Source organism: Lathamus discolor, chromosome 4 (genome assembly GCF_037157495.1).
Source record: "Lathamus discolor isolate bLatDis1 chromosome 4, bLatDis1.hap1, whole genome shotgun sequence".
Lineage (NCBI taxonomy): Eukaryota > Metazoa > Chordata > Aves > Psittaciformes > Psittacidae > Lathamus > Lathamus discolor.
In genome coordinates, this window is record NC_088887.1 from 30072697 (window position 1) to 30086611 (window position 13915).

At 47.7% G+C, this 13915-nt stretch overlaps 2 protein-coding genes across 4 annotated transcripts in view; one reads left to right on the plus strand and one right to left on the minus strand.

The window, feature by feature from the left end:
- Positions 1-531: 531 nt before the first annotated feature.
- On the plus strand, positions 532-5874 carry SOD1 (superoxide dismutase 1). The gene is made up of 5 exons (XM_065676798.1): positions 532-668; positions 1483-1576; positions 2069-2138; positions 4243-4357; positions 5285-5874. The coding sequence occupies exons 1-5, from the start codon at positions 594-596 to the stop codon at positions 5393-5395; spliced, it is 465 nt and encodes a 154-aa protein (XP_065532870.1). The 5' UTR covers positions 532-593; the 3' UTR covers positions 5396-5874.
- Positions 5875-8640: 2766 nt separating this feature from the next.
- SCAF4 (SR-related CTD associated factor 4) overlaps positions 8641-13915 on the minus strand; it is a 43326-nt gene continuing 38051 nt past the window's right edge. For all 3 annotated transcript variants that reach the window (XM_065676801.1, XM_065676802.1, XM_065676799.1), the window contains one exon: positions 8641-9848. In XM_065676801.1, coding sequence (XP_065532873.1) covers positions 9007-9848 — 842 coding nt within the window. In that variant the 3' untranslated portion in view covers positions 8641-9006. The remainder of the gene's footprint in view (positions 9849-13915) is intronic.

Sequence of the window (13915 nt, forward strand, 5' to 3'; positions counted from 1 at the left end):
TTTATGTCTGGGATTCGTAACATCAGAAGACTGAGGACTGAAGCTTGCGATTTGAGAAGCAGCTTTTAAGTGAGGCTGCTTAAAGCACAATGTCTCCTCAGGGCCCAAGCGCCACCGCGGTGACACGCAGCAGCAGATTCCCTCAGGCGCTCGAGAGAAAACGCGGAGCAAGCCACAACGCAGGGCCTCCCCCCTCCTCCCCCGGGGGGCCCAGCCTGCCCAGCCCAGGGAGAGCCCTCCTCGCCAGGGCCCCCTCGGCGGCGGCTCCCACTGCCCCGGCTCCGCCACCGCCACCACGGGCACCGTTACACAACGCCCCCAGCCGCGGAGGCGGGCGAGTGAGGGGGGGCTCACCCGCCATTGGCTCAGAAGCGCGTGCCGCCGATTGGCCCGCACCTGCGCGCGGTCACGACTCCTCCCTCTCAATTGGCCGAGCCCGTTGTAATCATTGCGCAAAGAGGCCAGGGAGCGTGCCTCGATTGGCCGAGGCGCTGACGGACCGTCCTATATAAGGGCCGCGCGGGGGGGGCGGGCCCGTAGTTCTTGGGCACGGGGCTGAGGGGGTTGCGTTGTGTCCCGCCCGCTTCGGGAAAATGGCGACGCTGAAGGCCGTGTGCGTGATGAAGGGGGACGGCCCCGTGCAGGGCGTCATCCACTTCCAGCAGCAGGCAAGGGCTGGCGGCGGCGGGCGCGACCCGCTCGCTCTGCACCTCCCCGGGGGCTCATCGCGGCCGCACTGCTGAGTCACGGTGCAGCGCGGTTCTTCCTGCCCCCATCTCCCTCCCCGCGGCGGACCCGCGCTGGGCGGGCTTCTCCTCGGCTGTGCCCCGCGCCGCTGCAGCGGCGGGACGGACCGGTGCTGCTGAGTCCCTGGGTGCGCAGGGTGCTGGGCCCTGCCGGTGCCGGGCGAGCCGGGCACCGTGACGCGAGCCGCGGCGCGGAGGGCTCAAGGGGGGTGGCTGTCTTCCGCCCTGCCCGGGGGTGTGCCGCTGGGCTAAGTGCTGGAGCCGGCTTTGGTCCTACTGCAAAGCTTGTTTGTCACGCTAAGAGTAGGGCTTAACGGAGCTCTAATTGCTAAATGGCCTGAGCTCCTTTACACTGTCGTTTAACGTTCGTTTATACTCAGTAGAGAACTTGGGGTTTTACATGGGCGGTACTGTATCTGCGAAGGAGGAATGACTGCAGGGTTACTTGTGCTTGCAAGTGGGAGTACATGATTATTCTTAAAAGCAAACAGTGTGATAAAAGGCATTCCTTTCGCTTATTGTTGCATAATATGCTTCAGGTGGCTAAATAAATGCAGGCATTCTGTGAGATACTGTATTGGCATATAGAATCAGTTAATGTAAAGTAATTGTTAGTATCCTTGTAGCTGAATTTGTAGAGAAGTCTCTAGTGCTTTCCGTTGACTAGAAGCTTTGTTTGATACAAGGCTATTTAATGCTGTAGCTGTTTGTTGATAACAAATCCTTTCTATTAAAGGGTAATGGACCAGTGAAGGTCACTGGAAAAATCAGTGGCTTGGCTGATGGAGACCATGGCTTCCATGTCCATGAATTTGGTGACAATACAAATGGTAAGATGTGTATTCCAGCTTTTGAGTCACACCTGTTACGTGATAGCTCAGGTTTAAAGAGTTTCTTCTAGTGTTGCAGCAGCAGCTGGTAGAAGTCTACTTGGGCCTCATGACTGCAAATCTGTGTTAAGAAATAGGGACACTTCCTAAGGAACTGCTTCCCATTTAATACTTTGAACGTGTTTAGGCTGGTGTTCAGGATCTCACACATCAAGCACTAACCTAAATGCTTTGATAACCTAGTGTTAAGAAATAAGAAAGCTTTCAGTTGAGCCCTGAGTGTTCTAGAATGAGTAATCTTACTTTATTGAACTTGTAAATCTGTAGTAGATTACTCACCTCTAGAGGTTTACAACATCTAACAGGAGAGTAGGTGTTTCATCATTAGTGACTTCATGGCCTCTGGCTATACACATTAGTGTAGTGTATGAGCAACAGATTTAAACTGGATACTGCAAAAAAGCTGATTTTGGTGGCTGTGTTGTGTTTCAGGATGTACCAGTGCAGGTCCTCACTTCAATCCTGAAGGCAAGCAGCATGGTGGACCAAGTGATGCAGAAAGGTGAGTTTAATGTGCCTGGGCTGTTCCCTGCAGCAGCCATTTAAGTGCTACTTCGTGCTTGGGAAGACGCTTCATAAACAATGCTAGGACAATACCAGAAGAAAACTGGTAGTTCCTGCAGGACTTCTAGTGTCACTTGACAAAGGCTCTGGTAAATCTACACTGATTAGTTAGATACCTTGTCTCCAAGAGTATGTGTAAAGTGTAGTCTTTGGGATGTATTCTTGATTATGTCATAGCTTGGGGTGAAGAGGCAATGTGCAAGTTCCTCAGCATGTTAGTGCAGGGGATTCCTGTGTTAAAGCCTTCTTTAGTCAATGGTGATTTGCTTCTGTTGTCAAAAGCTGGCCCTGAAATGGGGGCACTAAACTCTCGGTTGCTGAGCTTGTATGCAGGCTTGTCATGTGACAGATCAGGCTCAACAGTAGAAGGTGCTGGGGCTGCAGGGGAAACTGCAAGATGAACACAAAGCTGTGTGTGCCTGGGCATGGTGATACTCATTGGGTGTGCTGGGCTGTTCTTAGCCTGTTAGCTTAGGGCTGTACTGCCTGCAGTATGTACCCCTGAGGCTGTGCAGCCTGTCAGTGCAGAGTCTGATGCTCATACCTCAGTGGGAGCTGAGACCAGGCTCTTCCCCTAGAGGCAGTTTTCATAATCCATTTATCTTCAGGGAACCCTCGCATGTTTGAGACCTGGTGTCTGGTTTAAACAGTATGCTGAGTGGGTTTGGAGACTGGAAGGGGGCTGCTAAAGACCAATGTGGTAGTGAGTGGAGCTGGGAGCAAGTGTGAAAGGCTGGTCTTGCACAGGGGGTGTCTGGACTAGCACTGGGACCAGTGTGGCATTGTGGTTGGTCTTTACATGCTCATATTTATGTCCATAACTGTACTTCCTGTGACTGGTAAGCTCATACTGGAGTGATCAGTTGCATGCCAGACCAAGCAAGCTGGCTGGTGGCCAGCTGTGTGGATGATAACAGCATAAAATGGTGTGTTCGTGGACTTCAGTGGCAGCCCGCTGCCCTGGGGCTAAAGGTCAAAACCGCATGAACACTGTGGCTTCTGCTGCTTCTGGTGTCAAATGCTGCTTCTGGTGTAACCTGCCTGCTCAGGCAGCTGTGGGCTGGGGAGCTCATTAGGATGGTGTGAGAACTAGATCGTGCTTTTTACTGGTGTGGAGTTGAAACAATCGGACTGAAGCTTCCCAGAAGCTTAAAGCAAGCAAATTACTAAAGGGAAAACTGCCCTTGGCCTGATTTTGTAGTTCTTGGTTGCAATACAAAATTGGCACTATGCTGTCTTAAGAATCTGGCAGTCAGCATGCAGCTGTCTGAGCTGGTTGCCCTGCATGCCTGCGGAGTTTTGGAAACAAGCTGGTATTCTGTGTTCTGCATCTGGGTAGAAGAATCTCGCAGAACATCACCAACTTGCCATTTGAGTGAATGCTTTGCTTGGCACAGGTCTGTAGGAAGTAAGACCCTGGAGTGTCCAGGAGTTCAGTGAAAACTGAACTGCTTCAGGCTTCATTCTTAAAGGCATTCTCAGTGGAGATCCAGTGCTGATAAAAAAGCTGTGGTAGAGCATAATGCCAAGTGTGTGGGGAAAATGTGAAGCAAACTCAGCCAGTCATCACTGCTCTTCATTAGAACTTTGCTAGTGCTTGATGCCTCCACTTTGACCTGTCACTTGACAACTGCTTTTACTGTCCTGTTTAAACCTAAAGCCTGCAGCTGCTTGTGGAATAGCTGACTTATGATAGACATTAAGGGCTCTTAAGAGCTTTATTTCTAAAGAGCAGTGGCAGTGCTTACACCAAGCCTTGTATGTGCAGGAGTGATGGCATTCCTTTCCCCAAAGTTGATGAACTGTCTGCTATAAACTCCTTTATTTTCAAGGGACAATTAAAATTTAGTCCTAGGTATAACCTGAGCCTTGGAGTGTTAAAGATTGGCAGGTGATGGTAAATGAGGACATAGTGCTGTTTAAGGTAAGATGGTGGAGTATTTGAATGTAAGAGCTATGGGTATTGCATTGTCCTGGCCAGCATGTAGAAAAGCCTTGAATTCAGTGAAGTTTTCAGTGAGTCTCTCTGCATCTTTGTGTAGGCACGTGGGAGACCTTGGCAATGTGACCGCTAAAGGAGGAGTGGCAGAAGTGGCAATAGAAGATTCCATCATTTCTCTTAGTGGACCACATAGCATCGTGGGACGTACCATGGTGGTAAGTGTCTTGGTGCCTACTTGGATTACTACTTGCTTACTGCTTGGGTACTCATTTGCCTACTGCTTTTGGGAACTGTAGAGCAGTCTTGACATTAAATGGAGACTTTCTGATGCTGGAGGCCTTTCCCTGGTGTATGTTATAGAACTTGCACTGCAAGATTTCCAAGGCAGGGAGTTATTCGAAACCTTGCCTGAAAGTCCTCTGTGGATTAATTAGTGTGGCACTTAACTGCTGTGAGATCTTAACTTCCTGCCTGCCTTCCAGAGTTGTTCTTCCCCATTTAATTTCACCTCTTCAGCTGTGACTAAAGCAGCCTGACTTGATGGAGGCCCTGGCATGAGTGCTGTCACTGAAAGTCATGGCAAGGGTCCAGCAGGACAATCTGGTCTGGTGACTGCTGGTGTAACTTGTGCCATGGCCTTCCTGGGAAGGAGGCTGGTAGAGGCTGAGTGCACTTGGCTACTTGTCAGTGTTGTCAGTCTTGCTTCCCTTCGGATGCCAGTGTGTGCTGAGGTTGCTGCTGTGCTCACTTCTGCATCATGCAGGTGAGGGCTGAGGGGCAGGATGGTTCTGTAGTGCAGTACTTGATGTGATGTGGCCTTGTGTTGTGAGGGTGAATGTCAAGTCCAGGTTTGCTTTTGGGCTGCTGCTAGCTCTTTGAAATACAGGGGTTTGGTGACTTCCACCTGAAACAAATTCAGCTGAAGGCAACTTGTCTTTTTAGGCAAGTGTAGTCTTAGGCTTTTGGCATGAGTATCAATTTGGCATTCAGGAATAAGTAATTACAATAGGCCCTTTCTCCTGTGTAACACCCTGCTGATAGCTGGCAAAACTGCGTATCACTGCTAGTACTAGTGCAAGTAGTGGAAAATGTTGATTAGTTCTGCAATAACATGAACTAAGGTATCTTCAATTCTCTTCCAGGTCCATGAAAAATGTGATGATCTGGGTAGAGGGGGAGATAACGAGAGCAAATTGACTGGAAATGCTGGACCTCGTTTAGCTTGTGGTGTCATCGGAATAGCCAAGAGCTAAGTGTTGTACCTGAAATGTTTCAGATGTTAGTGGTGAATGGGCTGTATTTCATTGCAAATGCTGTACTTGCCCTTTCTCATGCAAAAGATGTATCACTTAATCTCATTACTACTTTGCATTCTGAGTATCACTTAAACTGGTGAAGACTGACTTAATTTTGTATGATGTATATTGCAATTAAAGTGACCCTGATGGAATGTCTCTGTAGTTTTCTACTGAAGCATCTGATGTAACCATTAAGTACAGCTTGACTCACTGGAATCCCTGCTCTTCGTAATGGGAAGTGTGTGGTAGTGGGCATGTTGTGAACACCAGAACCTCCGCTGTACTGTGTGATTTGGAGGATTAGCCCTAGGAGCTTTGGCAAGGCTACTCACTGAAGAGCAGGAGCCACTGTGTATGCATTGGGACTTCATCCTGGCAGAGTTGCAGCATCTGTAGGTTTCAAACTTGTGTAATAAACTTTCTGGGCAAATACACCTTGGTCTTGCTGTCTGTAAAGGAAAAAAAAAAAAAGAGCTAACTAGCACAGCCATACCTACTGACTTGCTAACAGGGAAAAGCAGGCCCAGTTACCTGCTGAACACCAGCAGCTCCCAGAGAGGTGCTGGCAGCCAATGTTAACCCAGGGCTTTATGCACCTGAGGACAACTGCTGCTGTGCGTTTCACATCAAGAAAGTATTTCTGCTTTCGAAGTGTGTGTACCCCTGTGGTGGGGAAGCTGCGAGCAGCATATAAGATGATCTGGCTTCAGTGTGTGTCCTTGTGTGTTGTCCGTGCCCCTGGAAGTGCTGGGTAGTGGTGGGCTGTGTGAAGTGGAAGCCTGCAGGGGTTGGTGAAGCCAGCAATTCTCCAAGCAGTGCAGGTGCCTAGTGTGGAACAGGTATTCCCTTTAAAAGGGTGTACATAGCCACATATTCTGTATTTAATTTCATAAAGCTCTGCAGCAGTGTATTTACTGCACATTGGTGCCAGCTTTTGTGATTTTCTTATATGTAGCTCTTAAATGTGGTTCGAAGTATTTTATTAGAGAAAGCTACTAATTTTAAGGAAGACCTGTAAGTGCAGTTGGCTGTAGTTCTAGATGCCTAGATTCCAGTGTAGCATGTTACATGTGAAATGGCTTTTGGTAGTAGAGTAGTGTAAAAACACATTAAACTTACTTAGGTTTGCTGCAGGTTCTGTTAACTTACCCACCTGTACCCACATGGAACACCCATAAACACCACCCTCACCTTGTTACAGCTTGGAGGATGGTTACAGTGCCCCCCCTGCCCCTTTCCCTGAGGGTTAAAAACAGAGTACTTGGGAACTGTAGGCTGAGCTGTGGTGGCAGAAGGGTGGTGGCAGCTCTGCAGTTTGCCTTTCCTCTCCTGGCCATTCTGGCACTGAACTTTGGTGCTTTCAAAGCCTGGTATGTGCCAATCTCTGCTTTCAAACCTGTTTCCTCTTGGCAGGCTGTGCCTGACAGCCTGCTAGCCTTGAAGTCAGTGTGCTATTGGAGGATGTACAAGTTAATGCTTGGTTTATGTGCGAGTTGGTGTAACCAGCAGGTGTAGGCTTCTGTTAATTGCCAATGCTGTGTGGTCTATCAGTAAGGGGTGCTGGCACTGAACTGATTAATCTTCATGTACTAACTTCTGGCATGGCTCATTTTAAAGCCAGAAATATGGTAGCTGTAGAAGCGTAAGGTGTAGTTCCACTGGTGATGCTCCCTTGTGAGCAGGTTTATTATATACTTGCTGCTTCAGAAGGTGGTAAGAAACTGTTCTGCAAAGTACACCCAAGGTTTTCTTAGGCTTTGCTTTCAAACTCTTCTAATACAGGAAATGGAGACACTGAGGTGGTATTTCTGCGAACAGACAAGCCTTTGTCTCTTTCACTCTTAAGTCTTTCAGTTAAAACACTCCTACCTCCTTACAGAGTTATGGTGGTTTTTACCAGGTGTTAAGTCTGAGATGTGAATGTCTGGCTTTGCAGGCAGATAGTTCTGCTGGCCCAGCACGGAACACATTCAGGACACGAGTTTGAACACATGACAGTTGAGTTCAGTACAAGTGTGTAAACAGGTTTTTTCTCTCTTTATTCTGCTATTGCAAGAACATAAAAATAGATGTCCTTTCCCCAGTCCATGGCTCCACGTTTGCTCTCCTTCCCTCCTGCCTCCCTCCCCCAGAAAAATTCCCTTTGCTGCAAAGCAGCTCTGAAAAATGTACGAAAGCAGCTGCCCTTCACTTAGGGGAAAACACCAACGTTAGAAGTCAAACACAGCTCTATCAGTATCAAGGAGGAAGAAAACCAAACCCAAATTAAATACGCACAGGATTCATACACCTCTTGCACTACGCTTCCAGAGTTACCCAAGCTCCAACCGCAGGGCCAGTGCCGCCTGCGCAGCTGATGGCCGGGTGCTGTGAGGGCTCTGACCACCCAGAACCAGCGTTCACCCTCTCCAAACCTGACAGCGTGACCGGGGTGATCTCGTGAGGCGATGGTGAATCCCCATGCCGGCAGGAAAGCGCTCTCCTCATCCGTCCATCAGCCCGGCGGGTACAGCAGCACCAGGCGGGCAGAGGTTTCACACCTACCTCGTGCGGGGCTACAGGAGGCAGACGGTGCTCACACAGACAACAACCCGCGTCCGCCTGAACGAAGAGGTGGCATTTTTACATCCTCACGCACACCAGCCCCACTTGGAAGAACAATGTTTAGCATTTTACAGTGGGGTTTGGTGCCCTTTTGATCTCCCTTTCACCCCACTAGCACAGAAGCACCAGCGAGGACCAAGTCCACCAGCTGCTGACCGGGCCGGTGCCTCCCTGCCTACCATGCCCACATGTAACCACATAGCAGAGGCATCTGCTTTTTAAACAAAAGGCAAATCAGGGCAACATTGACCACAGAACCAGGTGGGAGCGGGGAGGGAAATAAAACAAATGAAAAAACCCTGATCGCATTGCAAACACTCAACAGCCAACTCTTCACCTTAAACCCACCAACTTCTACCCGCTCTGGTCAAGGGAGAGCATTAAAACGCAGCACTCTTAAGAACCAAGATGACTCTTTCTTACAAATAAGAATTTGCTTCTGTGAACAGCTACACACACAGATGTATTTCTTTTAACAAATATAAACAGAACAGTCTAATTTAGACTCCAGTACAGCATTAACAGTTCCAACTTTAAGATGCTGAACACTCCTTTTCCACTTCAGTGCAGTGTAGGAAGAATAGCACACGGTTAAGTTTGTTACGAAAATAGAGTTTATTAAAAACACATTCCTATGGTTTTGAGGAGCTTTCACCGTTACCTTTTCTTAAATTAAAAAAAAAATAGAAAGCACTTCTACTTCTGATTTGTAAACTTTTTAAAGTCAAAACTTTAAAAAAGTTACAGCAAAAATGGGTAATACTTTAATCATATCTTCAGTATTTCGTGTTACGCTGTGGCTATTTTAAATAGAAGGGAAGCAATCAAATTGCTTACAGTTCCCCACCAACTACCGAGGGGCTGTGAGATCAGCAGAAGCAGATATAATACAGCAGACTGTACAACCCTAAAGCTCTACACTCCAACAAATGTCACTGTCGTCTCACGACAACTTCCAGTCCCTAGCGAGGAGCCTCCGACACTGAGCCCAGATCCTTTTCTGCCTGTTCCAGGGATGAGGTAGCCGCTGGTGTCAACTCTTCCGCAGGTTTTACACCCGTGGGTTCCGAGTCTCCCGAAGTGAGTTTGGAAACAATGTCTGCGTCTCCCATTTTGCTGCCATGAGATTCGTGGTTTTTGTCGCTGTCTGCCCTGTCAGTCATCTCCTGTTTCTCCTTCCCGCGCGTCTCCTCCTTGTCTCTGCGAGACTCCCTGTCTCTGGAATCCCTCTCCCTGTCTCGATGGCCGCCGGAACGCCTGTTCCTGTCCTCCAAGTCCCTGTGTCTGTCACGCTCAGGGCTCCTCCGTCCCCACTCTCGCCTGTCACGACTACCAAGCCGCTCGTGATCTCGGTCGTCGTTGCGGTTACCGTAGCGGTCACGATCGTTTTCTACCCGATTTCCATAGGACCTCCTTCCGAACCTCTCCTGGTCTCTGTTGGGCGTGAACGTCTGCCTGTCATTCCTGTACTGCCGCCCATCTCTGTTCTCCTCAGGTCCACCCGGTGCCCCGCTTCCTGGCATCCCCCCCGGTCTCACAAAGTGACCGGGTGGTGGGAAGGGGGTTTTCATTCCGTGGGGGGGAGGCATCCCAAAGCCCCCTGGCCCTGGCGGGGGCCCTCTGTGCATCATGTGGTGGGGCATGTGTCGTGGTGGCATCAGGGGAAACCGCTGCAGAGGAGGGGGTGGCATTCCGGGCGGTCGCTGGAGCGGTATCAAACCCGGCCGGGCGCCCAAGAGGCCAGTGGATGGAGTCTGCAACCCAACAACGGGGGCCGGTGGCGGGGGCGCAACTCCTTGAGTGCCTGAAACAGACAAACACAGACATGCCAAGTGAAATCACAGGCTGGGGGGAGAGGACGAAAGAAACGGCATTTTCATCATCTCAAACCCAAGCATTCTGAAATTATCCTGTAAAATGGCTAACACCAAAATCGAGTGGTGGCGTGGGGGGAAGAGAGCAGCCTGCAACGCTTCCTGGGCTGGCTTACATACTGTTAAGAGAAGAACATCATCTTCAAACAGCAGCTTGTGCCATGCTACAAGTAATTCATAGTGCAATGGCAGTAACTAGGAGCTCATTCAAAGGCTTCCTTCTGTGAAGAAGCTGCTGCGCAGGTCAGAGATCTTCCTGATCTCCAGGTCGGGGTCTTGCTTTGTCAACGGAACACCTTCCTAACAGGTCAGGCTTCTCATTAAAGCCACCTCACTCCCTTCAGGTAGTTTCAAAACATCCCTCCTCCACTCCAAACATCCGTGGAATTGTAGCTGCTAAAATGCCTGAGATTTGACCTGGCCACCAACAGGCTTCCTCACGTGGTGGAAAAGGAACAGAGGGAGAGGCAAAGTCAGAACAGGGCTGGAGTCCAATTGGGAAACCACGGAGAGCTCAAGGTATCATTCCACAGAAACGGGATACAACAAAGCTCAATTTAGTAGAATAAACCCTGCAACGTAAGCTAAAAGGAAACGCAACAGGTAATGTCTGGAGTTATTCCCTCTTTTCAATCAGTTTTGCATCCTTTGCAGCACACACCCAACACCAGCTGCTTTCCATTTCTGTTCCTGGACTCCTTTTACCACGGTCTTCGTAAGAAAGAAAAATTAACACAAAAAATACCGTTTCAGAAAGCTCAGCCCGGAGCTTGTTGGCATCAACACAAGGAGCCAAGACGAGCGAGGATTACTGAGCTCCAGAGGAGTTCGTACCAGTAAGCGAGTGCCAGCTTATCTCATGTGCCTCCTTCTGTTGGAACTGGCAGCACTGTTGTCTCAGGCTCCCTGCAGCCTTCAGGCTGCACCTATCTGCCCTTTCTGTTCACTAGCAGTTATTCACCTGAAACTAAGCTCCCTATCTGGGAAAGCATGTGTTGTTTTTGAACTCCCAAAGTGAGACTTACAGGAATCAACGGCTGTCAGCAGAACAAACACAAATCCCTCCTAATCCACCTTGCGCTCCTTTATACATTTGTTTAGACTATGGCTAATGCTTTATTTCTATGTATATTAATAAAAATTAAAGTTAAGAATGCCAGTTACGTAGAATCTTGTAACCTCTGCTCTGGGTAGAATTAGAATGTGAATTAATACCAGAATTACATACTTGGCAGTGGCACCAGTGAACATTGCACTTAGACTGCAGCTGAACGAGCACAGGGGAGCAGACATCCTAAGTAACCTTTCACTTGGCTGTCGCAGCTTCCCTCTTCCGCTGGCTGATTGATTTAGTGTCTCTATCCCCAATACGCCTGAGCCCTCTGAAGGACACAGATCTTTCACCTCACTACTTCTTATGCTAAAGAACATCTCTAACAGAAACTGGTTTTATTTGAGTGTGCTTTATACTCTGATTAATAAGAAATTACATTTTGTGGTTCAGGAGAACTCAGGTCACAAAGATGTGAATACTCTTCCACCTGTGGCATCCATCACCTTACCTTCCCCTCCAACAGTCCCTCTTAAGACACGGCTTGACAGGTTACACTCTTTGAAAGAAATATTCCAGCAATAACAGCCCATTTTCGGTGTGTACCCTCCCCCTGTCAGATGCACAGCCCCCCACCACCTCCTGTTCCACATCAGGGCTGTAAGTCACTGAGCTTAAACTGCGCCCATGACTTCGTATGAGACAGACACATGGCTAATGGTATCTGCCAAGAGTGTTATTTTGCTGAATTCTGAGGTTTGGGGATCATTTTTGTTGATGAGTTATTTCTTCCACAGAAGATTAAGAAGATTAAGAGAAGACTGAGATCTAACAAGCTGCAAAGGAGAAGCACATGCTCCTGCTCCATGGCAGCAGAGTAGAGGTGGGTTACAACAGCATGAACATGAGGCAAGTGTGACAAGCTTTTCCCAATTTAACCAGCACAAGTAATTTAACTTCTCAGTCTCATTTCTACACAAAATGCAGCACAGAAGCAGCAGCATAATGGCAGCCAAAGCCCATTCTCTTTCACTCTGGACTGTATCAGCAGGGTAGCAGCAGAACAGTTTTTATTTCAGCTCACTCAAATGCTGCGGCTGAAGCCACATGGGTGAAAGAACTGTCAGGAGTTTCCTTGCTGTGCTGACAAATCTGGCACCGATTACAAACTTACTCTGAAAGAGCTGTCCAGAAACACATCCAACTTTACTGGAGATGCTCATGCAAATCAGAGGTACAGAATGCACATGGCCTGTCTAGGACAGCTGAAAGCCCTTTGTTGTCTTATACAGGGAAAGACAGGATGGAAAATTTAAATAGTTTGTCAAACTTGGGAAGAAGTACCAGAGCTCCCAGAGGAACAACAGTGATGTAATGACCATCCTATACCTGTGCAGACAAGTGACGGAATTTTATCTGCCCCAGCCTGTATGTTATCCATCTGCTCCTAACTGTGAGCCCTGCTGCAGCAGCTAAGCTTGCCTTCTTGCTTACGGGTATGAAACGCAACCATCCCTTTCACCAGCTCATTGCTCCTCATGACTTGGCTACCACACGGCTTTTAGTACAAGACATTGCTTGTATGTAATGCTGGAGATATAATCCTTAGGCCTTACACCCAGTATGTTACTCTGTTCAGATGTGAAAGCAGTCTGGTTTTACACAATTCATTTTCATTTGTAACTTTTACCAGTGATGCAGTGAAAGGTCCTCAGAGCTTGTGAAGTGTTCACTCTGCAGAGCGCAGATGCAAGTGCCCAAGGAAAACCCATAGCCAGCCATGAATGTTGTTGCGGATGTGCAAGAACAATCACACAGTGTTGAAAATTTGATATTTCCACTTTACTCGTAAGACAGCTCCAGAAGCTAGAGCTGTCCTGAAGTGTCTTCTATCCAGGGAGGTCACAGGAGTCATCCTTACTGTTTGACAGATTAGGTAAACAACCAGATTTCTGCATTACTGTAATCCCACTTCTGACTATCTTCTCTTCTGGCTGGACAAAATCCCACGTTCCCTTGTGATAACTATCAGGATTGCAAATGCTAATGCAACTGCAAAGTGTAACAGCTGATTTCTTATTTTAATTACTTTTATTCTTTATGGAACTCTGCTCAGCAAGTGATTAGTGTCTCTTATAATCCACCAAATTACTTCTCAGCTGTGCTGTTACAAAAAAGCAAGCGGAGGAGTTTTGCTCTCTGAGTCTGACACCGCAATCCTGCTTCACATACACCTCCTTCGCAAATCTGATGGCAATATATACGAGAACAAGAAGTCAAAAGCTTACGATTCCAGCAGGACAGGCTAAAGGTTTACACACCGAGTTTGATGTTCTGCAGCGTTTAGCACGTCATATTAGTTTTCCTATGATTCTCCAGTGCGGAATGCTGCATATTAAAACTAGAACATTAAATACTACCAGGAAATTCTTGAAAGAGGGACAGTGGTGTAAGTCTCGTGTCTTTTTCTGGAGTTTAACCTTTACACCAGGACAAGACTGTAAAGAAAGAGCCTCAACCTGAAAGCCTAAATATTCACTTGCAGCTTAAACAACTTGCCATAAATACCACCATTTTTCAGGATAGTCAGTGTCGATCACTGAAGTGAGGAGGTTAATTTAAGATACTTAAACAAGGATGTAAGAATCAAACTACATTATGGGCTGGTTACTGGTATTAAAACTGCTAAAATTCCTGCTTTGTACAACACGAAATACTAAACCGATCCAGGTCAAGGGAGTCATCAAGACAAAACTGAATTTCATGAATGGTGCTTGAGAGTTCATGTTCCCTTACCTCTGAACTGTCAGTTTATGAAAACAAGTCATATATACCATTAGCAAACATGCAGTGTTTGTTATGCTTTTTAAATGGGCTATCACCAGAAATTTAGAAACATATTAGGTTTATGACTGTTCATATCCTGTGTTAATAAAACGCTCATCC

Coding starts and splice junctions, on each gene's coding strand:
- SOD1 (XM_065676798.1), top strand. CDS start 594: ATGGCGACGCTGAAGGCCGTGTGCGTGATGAAGGGGGACGGCCCCGTG. Junction 669..1,482: donor TCATCCACTTCCAGCAGCAG/GCAAGGGCTGGC, acceptor TTTCTATTAAAG/GGTAATGGACCAGTGAAGGT. Junction 1,577..2,068: donor ATTTGGTGACAATACAAATG/GTAAGATGTGTA, acceptor GTTGTGTTTCAG/GATGTACCAGTGCAGGTCCT.